A 14,179-nucleotide genomic window follows, 5' to 3' on the forward strand; every position below is an offset into this window, starting at 1 on the left:
TGTATGCCCTCAAGAGACCTTTCTTACACATCCTCCATACCATCCCCAATTAATCATTTTGTCTCGTCCCCACATTCCCCTTATGTCTATCCTACTTATCAATCAGGAAACAAACCTTTGTCACACCTCCCCTTTCAAACCAGTTCCCTTCACAGTTTTCCGTATCTTTCCCTTCATCGTTGGATCCAGTGAATTCAGTCTACTTCTCCCTTCCACCCCATTGACTTTGTTGCTTTTGTAAATCTATTTTCCCAGCTTTCAACCACCTTTCCTCACAGTTGGTGGACTTTACTGCCGCCACACGCCACACATATGGGTGAATCTATCACAAACTCCCTAGGCCGATCTCTAGAGACGCTTTCTCAGTCTTAAGAGCTTCACATGCAGCTTATCCCCTCGAACCTCACGACCTAATACCTCCAATGTGTTCGATGTGTGGAATTTCCTGATTGCACTAAAGCCTTCCCTTAAAACGTGCAGCCTGGAACAGTTACCGCTACAAGAAGGTACTCCACATCAACTTATCAGCCTTTCTCCTTTAAAAAGAGCATCTGCTATACTTCCGTCTCGTACGCTCCGATAGTACAACAATGCTGGCGAATTATGTTCATCATTACTTCCTCTACATCTAAGCTCAAATGTTTGGCGCAATTCATAAACTTCAGGCAAACATCCCCCCCAATAAACTCTGTGCCCCTAGTCCTCTATATTCATAAATACCCTCATTCTGATAAACGTCTCCAACAGTCGACTAATATACTGTGGTAGAATAAATGTCAAAGGCTGATGTCAGTAGTGGTATGTCAACTGTACTCCACACTTCTCTTCTATAAGTACCACCAGAAGTAAACATTAAACCACCCATTACCATATTCACCCATCTCTGATGAGTCCTCTATGCCCATTAATTTCTCCATCTGTGGACTTATATATTACTAGCCAGCTAAAATCGTAGCCGTCCCTCATAAGTGCCCTGACGGTTATTCACTACCGTATGCTCCGGCACTGCCCATCATTACCTCCTTAATCCTTCCCTATTAACAATTTAACAACCACAATCATGGACATCAGAGAAATTTTCCCTTCTAATTGGCGAGATAGCCTCTTATCCTTCCCTTTCTGAAACACAATAATCGGGTACCTTCCTCAGACTAATCGCCCCATCGCACTACTACTGCTTGGCAAACATTAGAGCGAATGGTGAACTTTCCACTTAATGTGGTAATCTTTGCATCTCACAATCTTCCTCTTCTCCTTCCCCATTCGGTTTCCGCCGTCCATAGCACAGCTGACCCCGCTTTCTCATTTTGAGACATATAGTACAATCTGCATTTGCCACGCCATGAATCCGTGCTAGCTATTTTGTTTTTTTTTTTATCTAGTAAAACATATGAAATACACATGGCGGTACCATATTCTCCAACAACTGTACCTCTCTAGGCATACGTGGAAACATGGTTCTTCATAAAGTCCTTCCTCTCCCCAACGCACTTTCCAGGTCAAATCGCCTCTGCCCCATCTCGTTTCTTTCCCCAAATAATCGAAGGTGTCCCCACAAGGCAGTGGTGCTCGTACCCACTTTATCCTTCTTGCTGTTAAGGATATTGTCTCAGTTTGAGCCCGGTCATCACTATATTGTTGATGATTTACCATCTATGGATGCTCTGGACCATGCCTACCAATCTCTAAATCTCTACCAATTTCCTTCAAGTCTGCATCTCATCAGTATCTTCCTGGCCCAAACCATGGCTTCCGCTTTTCTACCTCTAAATCTTTTTCTCCATTTCTTTTCTCTCGCTCACGTGTAGGTCCCCTATCCCCTCTTCGGATATGGCACTCCATCCTATGCCGTTCCTCTGCAAATTCCTAGGTGTCATTTATGACTCCAAAACTGTCTGGCGCGTAACCATATTCTACACATTAAGAAAAAGCCTCCTCCGCCGTCTGGAATCTTAAAAAAAAACTCTATCCCATATAATCATGGGCTCAGATCGCAAACTCTCTTCATCTTCACGGTTACCTTTGATCCTCCTCCTCTCTATGATTTATTGATTGCCTATCTACTCCTCTGCCTCACTTCTCATCCTTGCCCAATACTTGATACTAATCCATCACTGTGGTCCCTTCCGCTTAGCACTAGGCGCCTTTCCGCTCCTCCAGTTGAAGGCTTTTGTACACTTGATCATGCATACCCATCTCATCTCGAGTCTGCCTCTCTCCTCTCCGATGCTATTTTCGATTCCACCAATTTCCCTCGACTAAACTAACTATCCCACAACCCCTACTTCTTTACCTTATCACTTATCTCCACGATTAGCCTACTCCTTTTCTCCACTTCGCATGGATAAACCTCTCTCCCATTCCCCGTTCCCCCATCTCCAACCTCTCCCGGTTCTCTGTCCATATCCGTTCCCTCCATGGCTTATACCTCACTCCCCATATTTTGCTCTTCTGTTTTTCCCCGACCCACAAAAATACAATAATCCTCCTTCTCCCACACACATTTTCCTGACCATGTCTCCACCTCATTCCTCAACAGAATAGTATTCACGTATTACTGATGGCTCCAATCCTACCTCCGTTTCTGTTTTGCAGTAATCTTCCCACCTCGTACTTTCAAATACTCCCGTCCTCCTGAATCCAGTGTCCTTACTTACAGAACTGTATGCACTCCTTTTTTTGCTCTAAAACAAACGCCATATACTCATCCTCCCTCTTTCCTCTTTTACAATTTTTACTGACTCCAGTACGCATTAACTCTCATAAAGTCAATACACACCACCAACCCTTTGTTTGTAAATATTCCCAGAACTGTTGTTCTCTGTCCCACACAACCATAAAACAATCAATTTGCTGGTTGCCCACATGTTGGAATCCCGGCAATGAACAGGCATGATACACTAGCACTCCAGCCTCTATGTCCCCACATTCATAACAGCCACAGCTTCTCACGTATCCCAGCCACGTATTTATTACCCACACTTTAAGAACCTGCTGTATAATCTATGGCAATCTTTTTTGTCAGCTAATCCGCACTAATAAATTACATTCTGTAAAACTATCAATCTCCTCCTGTCAACTCCATTTCATTGGAACAGGACGTTTGGGGAGACCGGGGGGGGGGCTCCTCAAGCCCGAATTAACGCATTGGCCACACCCCGTCTAACACACACTCCTATCTGATGTCACAATCTATCCACCTTATGTTCCTTATTTACATTTTCCCCTTTCAATCCCACACATCCTAATTGTCGTGCCCACATTTTGAACGAACCGTACCTCTGCTTTTCCCCACCTATCCTCCCTTCACCGAACCTCCCACCTATCAGACATCCTTAACAGATCCCCACACTCTTCGCTTCAACACCTATTCTCTTTCCTCACACGCATACATATCCTTCAATCTAATCTAACTCCTTACCAAAACCCTAACCCTAACCCTTTCACTCACCATTCCTTTCCCAGCTTAGCCAACTAAATCCTCAAATCACTAACTCAACCACCCTTCCCTAATATTAACTATAGTGCTACATGACCTTAGATGTCTAGCACATTTATCTTGCTTTTAACCATTAACCATTAACCACTTACTCTTTGCCTTGATATCCAGAAGTGAAAGGTTTTAATGTTATCACTATTAGTAGGTAGTGATAGTTGAATAATAGTAATAATGTTAATAATAATAATAATTAATATCAATACTAATGATAATAGTTCAAAGATTAGACGAACAGGTGAAGTCAAGTAGGCCTAGTAGTTGACTCCATGTTGACTAAGCACTTGAAACCATCTTGTAAAATTTATGGTTAAAGCCTATACACCATACAAAAATTGTCAAAATCTCCTAAGTTGTTAAAACAAATTTCTGACCAAGTCAGTTCCCTTAACTCATTGGCACTGGGAACATACACTATTTACTATAGCTTCCTTTTGTGAATTTTATTTATACATAGATGGCTCCACATGTGCCTATTCATCATGTCAGTTAGCAGGTATAACTTACCTCATCTGATTTCCCCTTTCCTTGTATTTTGGGGGAACAGTTACTGTTAATACTGTTTTTATTATTATCATTGACATTATGATTATTCAAATGTTATTAACAAAGGGAAAGCAGGTGAGATCAGGTAGGACTATTAACCAATTTCTGTTGCCATAATTTCTTGAAACCTGGAGTAGTCGTTATATAAAGGATGAGCCAATAAATTCTGATGAACATTTGGTTTTTTATTGTGTAATTAGGCGATTAGGGGAGAAAAAGATGCTTTGTAATATTTTCCTCACTGTTGCGAACTTTAATAATCCCCCCCTCCTGAATTCAACATACAATTTCAGTGAATTACTGCAATTGCTGAAATATGATATCAGCATTTGTAGAGCCATCAGTGTGAGCACAAATTATAATAAACATGGCATATATGTGCCTGCCATCCCAGCATTGTCAACATCACTTTAAATGAGGGGGATAAAAAATTATCTCTAGGTTTGAATGTTTGGTAATGGATTTTACTGCTTTCATTTTTAAATTCACATCTTATTACAATGCACTCTTAGATCCTTAATGTCTCCCCTTCTCTTCATTATTCCAAAACTTTCTGAGGATTGCCACAAAAAGGCAACACACGGAAAACAAGGAACTTTCAAGAAAGCCATTGTTCTACAAAAAGTAGTAACATATAAATAGGCAAAATATTTACATTCTTAAGTGCAAGGGAACAAAGTAAACAAGAAAAACCACAAAAATGTGTTTTTACTTGATGAGGATACATGATAAACATAAATTGAACACTAGTTACATCCACAAAAATGGTATGGTGGTGATATGAAGACATGCAAATTTTTTTTCATAAATATTCATAATTTTTTATTCATATGCGATTGTGCTAAGGGAAAGGTAAACTTTTCCTCAAAACATGAAATTTCCAGTCAATATAAATATTTGGGACTCAACTTTGGCAACAGGAGACAAATGCAATGCCTAATTTTCCCAACAACTAGCAATAGAAAAATTATTTTGGCTAATGCAACCTGTAACATATTGTGTATTTTACAGAGATCAATATGATTCAGTGACATAAATAGTTTTTAAACCATTTAATAAAATTAAATACAATAACATGTTTCTCCATAATTTTTTATAACTGCAGTCTGTGATTATTAATGTAAAACAGAAACTATTTATAAGCTGATTTTCTCACTCAGTATTATTATGTATATATAATATATAAAATGTTGCTTGAGTCACATATATATATATATATATATATATATATATATATATATATATATATATATATATATTATATATATATATTACAGAAAAAAATAAAAAAATAACATAAAAGTAATATTCTAAAATGATAAATAAAACTTAAGAGTAACAAAATCTGACAAATTTTTCATATATATATATATATATATATATATATATATATATATATATATATATATATATATTTTATTTTATATTTGTATATTTTTATATAGTTATATAATATAGTTATATATAATATTTTTATTATATAGTTTTATAAGTTATATATAATATATAGTTATATAATATTATATTTATATATAGTTTATTTTTTATATATATTATTTTATTTTCCCTATTTTTAATATATATACTAAATTTTAAAATATATAATGTCTCTATATTTATTATAAAATTATAATATAATATTATATTATAAAAATATATATATTATATATATGTCTCTATATTTAATATATTATTTTTTAAATTATATATTATAATAATAAAAATTAGAGACTATTTAAAAATTTTTATATATAAAAATAATATATATATATAATATATAAAATAGGACAATTATATTATATAATTATATAATATTATTATATTAATTAAAAAATATAAACTTTTTATATATAATATATTAATATATATATTTATTTTATTTTTATTTATTTTATATATTATTATTTTTTTATTATTTATTTATATGTATATTATATTTATTTATTATATTTTAATTTATTTTTAAATATATTTATTATATTATTTAATTTTATTTATATTAATTATATAATTTTTATATATTTTTATTTTTATATTATAAAATATATATATATTTATCTTTTTTTTTTTTTTTTTTTTTTTATTTTTTAAAACCCTCCCCTCTTCTCTCCCCCTCCCCCTCTTCTCTTTTTTATTTTTATTATTTATTAATTTTTTTTAATTATTTTTTTATTTTTTAAAACTTATATTATTTATTTTTTTATTATTTTTCTATTTTATTATTTTTATTTTTATTTAATCTTTTCTATCTTTTTGTTTTTTTTTTTTATATTTTTTTTTTATTTTTTTTTTTTATTTTTTCTTTTTTTTTTTTTTTTTTTTTTTTTTTTTTTTTTTTTTAAATTTTTTTTTAATTTTTTTTTTTATTTTTTTATTTTTTTTTTTTTTTTTTTTTATTTTTTTTTTTTTTTTTTTTTCTTATTTTTTTTTTTCTTTTTATTTTTATTTTTTTTTGTTTTTTTTTTTTTTTCTTTTTTTTTTTTTTAAAATTTTTTTAAAAATTTTTTTTTTTTTTTTTTAAAATTTTTTTTTTTTTCCCCTTTTTTTTTTTAAAATTTTTAAATTTTATTTTATTTTGTTAAAAATACTTTTTTTCCCAAAGGTCCAAAGCTTTTTTCCCCTTTTTTTCCCCATTTTTTTCTTTGTTGCCTTTTTCCCCCCCAAAAAATTTTTAAAATTTTCCCCTTTTCTTTTTTGTTTTAAAAAAAAATAAAAATTGAAAAAAAGGATTTCTTTTATCCGCGGGAATTTTAAACTGTTTTCGTTTTTCCCCTTTTTTTTTCCCAAACCTTTTTCAGTCTTTTCGGGTCCTTTTCCCCCCCAAAAAAAAATAATGGAAAATTCCAATTTTCCCTTTCCTCGGGCCAAAAAAAAAAAAAAAAAAAGGGTTTCCCCTTTTCCCCCTTTTTAATTTGTTTTAAAGGGGTTTTTTTCTCGGTTTTGGTCTTCTTTGGAACTTTCTTTTATTCCCCATTAAAAAAAAATTTCATACCTTTTTTTTCTGTCCCCTTTAAAAAAAAATTTTTTTTTAAATTATCCCTTAAACAAAAAAAAAATTTTCAAAAACCCCCCCCTTTTTTTTTTCTTTTTTGGGGTTTAAAACTTTTTCCCCTTTTTATAAAAAGGATTTTCCCCTTTTTTTTTTGCTTTTTACGGGGCCCCCCCCTTTTTTTTTATTAAAAAGGAAAATTTCCGGGTTTTAAAAACTTTTAAAACCAAAAAAAAATTTTTTTTTAAAAAAAAATTTTTTAATGTAGAAAATTTATCCTTTTTTTTTGGCCCCTTTAAATTTGAAATTAAAAAATCCCAAAATTAAAATAATTTTAAAAAATTCCTTTCCTTGAAAAAGTTTTTTAAAAAAAAAACCCCAAAACCAAGCTTTTGTACAAAAAAAAGTAATAAAAAAATTTCCTAAAACTTCAAATTGTAAATAACCCTATAAATGTTTGGCTATCCTAAGGGATAAAAATTAACACCAAAAAACTGGGGGGAAAAATATAAAAGGATAGACCAAAGGGGAACTCTAAATTTTGGGGGACCCCCGAAAAATTTTTGTTTTTTTCTTTCGGGAATTGGGGAAATTAAAACTGGTGAAGGGAATGGGATAAAAAATTTCTCTCTTTTTTGTTTTTCTTTTCTTTTTTTCTTTTGCCTGGCTTTTTTTTCTCTCTTTTTTTTTTTTCTTCCCCTTTTCCCCCTCTCCCCTCTCTCTCTCCCTCTCTCTCTTCCCTCCCCCTCTCTTCTCTCTTCTCTCTCCTTCTCTCTCTCTCTCCTCCCCTCTCTCTCTCTCTCTCTCCTCACTCACTCGGGTGGGGGGGGTAGGGTGGGTAGGGTGGGGTGGGGGTAGGGTAGGGTGGGGTAGGTAGGGTAGGGAGGTAGGGTAGGGAAGGGGCGGGTAGGGTGGGTAGGTAGGGTAAGAAAGGGAAAGCTAAGTAAGTTAGGGTAAGGTAGGGTGGGGTGTGGTGGGAGAGTAAGAGTGAGAGTGACTGACAGTGAAAGTGGGGAGCTATTTATATATAATAAAATATTATAATATATATATTATATTAATATAATATTATATTTTTTTTAATTATATATTTTTTAAATTTTAATAATCTAAAAATTTTATTTATTTTTAATTTTAAATTTATATTTTTTTTAAATTTTTTATTTTTGTAGGTGTGTTTTTTTTTTTTTTTTATTTTAAATTTTATTTTTTTGTATTAAAAATTTTTTTAATCCCCTTTGTTTTTTTTTCCCTTTTCCCAAAAAACTTTTTTTCTTTTTTTATTTTTTTATTTTCTTTTTTTTTTTGGGGGGGGAGAGGAGAGAGAGAGAGAGAGAAGAGGAGAAAAATTTTTTTAAGACCTGGTTTCTTATTTTAAACTTTAAAAGCTCTTTTCAATTAATCTGTAAAATTGTCAGGTGGGACCTTAATGATTCTTAACCTGCATTAAAGCACTGCAAAAAATAGGGCCAATAACATACATAAAAATAATTTTTCTTTTACTTCTTTTGAAAAAAAATTGTTTTGGATTTTCAGCTTTTTTTCACCAGGGGTAAGACCAGCTTTAAAAACCATGCATATTCATCAGTTTATGCCTTTTTTAATCTACACATCAAAACTGGGTATATATATTGAGCCTTTAACACTATAGTTCACTAATATCTATCAAATATAGAACTGATGCCATGGAAACATACATAATTCTTTAAAAGTGTGACCCAATTATTCTGGGAATCATATCTGTCACATTTTAATTTAAATTAAGAGTCAAACCACTACTTAGATTGTGCCATCAAATCAATTTCATATCCATTCCGATTCCTTTTAATTTCTCACCCACTACAGTGATAAGAAGTGCAAAATTAGATGCTGCAGTACAACACACACTTCTCTCCAAAGACTATTACAGTTTTCATTAACTGCACAGACCTTATTCTAATGGCCAGACTCCTTAGCTCTAGTTACAAGGTACAGGTCATCCATGTTCCCAATTGCACAAACTTCTCCCTCCCATCACCTGGGATAATGGATCTCCAATGTCTTGAAATCTGCCTAGCTCAGGTCTACTGCTAGACCCCACCACCACTGCGTTCTACTGTGATTTTCTTGCGTTGGTCTTCCTCAGCCATTTCAGCCAGCTGCGCAAATCTTGAGTGAGAGATGGAGCCAGCCTTAATTGCAGCCATCATCTGAGGGGAAATATTGCTGCATTATTCCCAAGAGACAGTGCTGCTCAGAGAATATTACTGTTTTATACCCAAAGTAAAACACCAGTGAAGTTAAATTAACAATATAAAAAAGGAAATCTTAAAAAAAGTATTTATCAATAACAGTTAACAGAAATAGATATTGATTATTTATCCTTAGATATCTTAATACTAAATTAAAAAATTGCTACTGAAATTAACTCATTGCACCTGCTGGGTGCCAAAGTTGGCCAAAATACAAGCCTGCTAAGTTTGGCTAATTCAGTGATATCAGTTGTTACTGCTGTGTTTACCCATTACTAGTTGTATTTTTTTATCATTATTTTTGTTATTAGCCATCTTCAGAAGCCTGTATCTTTTCATGTTTAGTGCACCTTGAAGAAAGTAGTTGAAACCACACAATCAAAAATAATATTTATCAAAAAAAACATGGCTGTCCAGTACAACTTGACATTTAGGTGCAACAAGTTAATAATTTTACAAAATAATATGAAAATATCTAGTACAAATTTACAAATAAATGTAGTCCTCTAAAAAACGAGTAAGTGCTTAAAATTTATGAGAAAAGATAATAACCTTATTAACATAGAGTCTTTTTTATTTTACCATTGAAAGAATATCAATAGTTAGTCTCAGAGCAAATACTACAAATATATCATACACACATGCTGAAATTATGACACATTGCTAATCTAATCAAAGAAAATAAAGATATTAAATATTATTACATTAAACAGGTAAAAGCTAAAACAAATATATGTGTATAGATACATATATATATATATATATTATATATATATATATAAAAATAAAAATATATATATATATATATACATATATATATATATATATATTTATATATTATATATACAAAACATATTATATTTAAAACATATCTATATATATATAATTAATATATATATTTTAAAATTTTATAAAAATATTAACTTATATATATACTATATACATATATCATAATATATATTAAAATATTATAATATATTTATAATATATATGTATGATTTATGAGTTGTTTTGAGATGTAATATAATAATATATTAAAATTTTTAAAATATAAATTTCATATTTCATTATAATTTTTATTAAAATTATATATATATATATATATTCATATTTTATATATTATATAATAATATATATATATAAAAATAATATATATAATAATATATATATATATTTTATATATATTTTCAAATTAATATATATATATATAATATATAATTTATATATATATATAATATAAAATTATATATATATATTTTATATTATATTTAAAAAATAAAAATATATATATATATATATATAAAAATATTATTAATATATTATAATTTAAAATAATACATAAAATATATATTAAATATAATATTAATTATAAAAATATATAATATATTAATTTTTCCATATAATATATATATATATATTATAATATATATATAAAATATATATATATAAAAATATTATAAAATATATATATATATATATATATATTATATATATATATATATAATATAATTATAATATATATTTTAATTTTATGTATTTATATATATAATTATTATATATATATAAAAAAATAAAATATATTTTATATATTAATTTTAAAATTAATTTTTAATATATATAATAAATATATAAAAATTATTTTCATATATAAAAATATATATAATAAATTTATTTTATATAAAATATAAATATATTATATTCTATTATATATATATTCATATATTTTATTATATATATATATATTTAAAATTATATATTAATTAAAATTTATATATTAATATATAAAAAAATTATATATTATAATAATAAATATAATATATCAAAAAAATAAAATAAAAAATATATATATATTAATAATTTATAAAAAAATTTTATATACATAATAATATTATTATATATATATATATATATTATTATTTATTTATATATATATATATATTATATTTATTATTATAATAAATAATCTTTAATATTATTTTATATTTTATATATATATATTTTAAAACAATATTATATAAAATTTTATAATTTTATTTTATATATTTTATTTTTAAAATTTTTAAATTTATATATAATATATATAATTTTTAAAAATATATATATATAATAATTATAATATAATAATATATATATATAATAAATTAAAAAATAATAATTTTATATTTAATAATCATATATTATTATTTAAAATATATCTTTTTATATATATATTAAATATATTTTAATAAAATTTTTTTTATATATATTTTTAAATATTAAAAAAATATATTTTTATAATTATATTATTTATATATATTTTAATTTTATTATTTATATATTTATATTTTTTATATATTATATTTATATATATATAAATAATATAATTCTTATATTTTTTATTATTTATTTTTTTCTATATATTAAAATACTTTTAATTTTATATATTTTTTATTTATATTTTTTTTTATTTTATTATTTTTTTTTTTTTTTTTTTTTTTTTTTTTTTTTTGGGTTTTTGGGGTTTTTTTTTTTTTTTTTTTTTTTATTTAAAATAATACCTAAAAATATATATTAATAATATTTTTTTTATTTCATATTTAATTATTTATATATATATTTCTTATATTATTTAAAATTTATATTATTTTTATTTATCTTTTTATTTTTTAAATTTTTAAATTATTTTTATTTTAAAATTTTAAAAAAATAAATTAATTTATACTCAAACAAATTCTTTAAAAAATTTCCATTTAAATCTAAAATAATTCCTTTTTTCCTTTTTCTCATTTTTACCTTTATTTAATTCCCCTTTCCTTCTCTCTTTTCTTGTTGTTTGTGGTTTGGTTGGGTTTGGTGTTTTTTTTTTTTTTTTGTTTTTTTTTATTCATCTAATTCCCTAAATTTTTAAAATTAAACTCTCCTTTAAACTCTATTAAAAATTTTTTAAAATCCTTTAAAAAATTCATAAAACCCCCAAAACCTTTAAACCAATTAATTTTATTATGTTAATGGTTTAGTTTTCCGGTTTATTTTTTTCTGGGGGAAGTTTTTTCCCTTTTTTATTTAAAAAATACAGGACCAAAAGTGTGGTTACAACAAAATTGGTCCTTTGGTTTATGTTGTGTCGGGGATTTTGGTTGAAGGATTTTTATATTCCTTTTCTTTTCCAAAATAAAAATAAGTAAATAAAATTAATCAAATTTAGAACAACAAAAATGATTTCGATTAGTTAATAACAATTTTCCCCGGCTCCAAAAAAAATTTTTTTAAAAGGTAAAGTTTACAATATTTAATTTTCCGGGTCAATAAACTTGGATTCACCATTTCACCTTTCCTTAGTTAAGAAAAATTTTTTTTCAGGGAATCTGGAAGTTTTTTTTTTAAAAAAAAATTTTTGGTTTTGAAAATTCAATAAAAAGTATTTTTTAAAAAGGAAAATGGGGGGGAAGGACTCATAAAAACCAATTTTGACTTAGTACTTGGGCTTCCCCTTTTGAAAAACCCTTTTTTTGCCAAAAAAAAAAAAAAAAAAAACGAGGGCGAGGATAGAAAAAAAAAAAAAACAAAAAAAAAAAAGGGGGGGGGGGGGGGGGGGGGGGGGGGGGGGCCCATGGCAAAAAAAAAAAAGTATGTGCCATCCCCAAAACAGTTTTTAGGTTAAAGAAACTTGATCATCTAAGAACTGAAATCAGACACCACACATTGTTATGATTACCACATTCCTTACTTTCAAGGTAATTTCCACAAAAAGCAATGTTTCTAAATGAAAATCTGATCAGCCAAACCAATTACTTAAACCTTTGGAAAAGCTCCTCTTGCAATAGTTCTATCTCATGTGCTTATGATAATATTTCTGCTTTTGATGCTGCAAATGTTGACAGAGAAAAGAAGAAAAATTAGTACAATCTGATCTAGAGCATCTGATCTGAACACAAATGATTTGTTCATCTAGATATAAAGTGGACTTAACACAATGAAAATGCATACAATCATAACTTTGAAGCCTGTGGCAGAGCTAGGACGTTTTAAATGGTGGGAGAGGGAATTTTTAGCATTTCAGAGCCACTTCCCGAGCCTATTATTGCTATAAACGTGCCATTATTTATAAGTACGAGATCTGGCCTCTCACAGTTTCAATAAGGCAAAAGGTTATACATATAGATATACATGAATCTTCTTCTTTCTTCTTTTATTTTCATTTACTTTCTGCATATCATTTATTAATCTGTTGCAGAGGCTCAATTTATCAAACCAAGGCTGAGGCCAGCCGTCTCTGGATCATCCACTGTCTGAAGCATAATCTTAGGAAGCAAGTAATAATTGAATACCTACATGTATCATATAGCAAAATTATGTATCCTTCCTAAGACACATTATAAGCCATAAGCCATTAATTAAGAATACAGTAACTTTATGATCACCAGAAATATTGTTATCTATAATATAAAGTAATTTTTCTTGTTATAAAATGTCAAATGTCTGGTAAACTGCACTTATAGTTCATGTGCACTTAAACATATCCTAAAACCTCCTGTTATTTCTTCTACAACACTAAATTCCTCTCCCTCTGCAATCTGCCCTAAAGTCCATGATTTATATGCATTAAATGTGTCATATTTAAAGAACTTTAATTAATCCTCTTCTAGTTATTGCATCAGAAGAACTAGACCAGATTCAAAATTAACCGTGTAAACCAAATAGAACAGACAGTTATCTGAAAAGCGAAGAATCAGGAACTGCCAGACACACTTTCCATTTTGTTTACCTGTACGTAATCTGGGAACTCGACTTGCCCGTGCTTGTGGACATCTACCTCATTCAAGATTTCGTGCAGCTTGTCTAGATTAATCCTCTCTCCATCATTCTTAAATACGTTAGGATAAAAAGTTTATAAGAATATAGTCATCCAACAATCCTCTCACATTGAACAAAGAGGTC

General features: G+C 28.1%; 1 protein-coding gene across 2 annotated transcripts in view; it reads right to left on the reverse strand.

Moving 5' to 3' along the window:
- Nucleotides 1–8,569: 8,569 nt before the first annotated feature.
- Nucleotides 8,570–14,179, reverse strand: part of LOC119577070 (glycerol-3-phosphate dehydrogenase, mitochondrial-like) — a 42,359-nt gene continuing 36,749 nt past the window's right edge. For both annotated transcript variants that reach the window (XM_037924747.1, XM_037924746.1), the window contains exons 9-10: nt 14,007–14,105; nt 8,570–9,220 (exon numbers count right to left, since the gene is read on the reverse strand). In XM_037924747.1, the coding sequence (XP_037780675.1) occupies nt 9,101–9,220; nt 14,007–14,105 (219 nt within the window). In that variant the 3' untranslated portion in view covers nt 8,570–9,100. The remainder of the gene's footprint in view (nt 9,221–14,006; nt 14,106–14,179) is intronic.

Source organism: Penaeus monodon, chromosome 9 (genome assembly GCF_015228065.2).
Source record: "Penaeus monodon isolate SGIC_2016 chromosome 9, NSTDA_Pmon_1, whole genome shotgun sequence".
NCBI lineage: Eukaryota > Metazoa > Arthropoda > Malacostraca > Decapoda > Penaeidae > Penaeus > Penaeus monodon.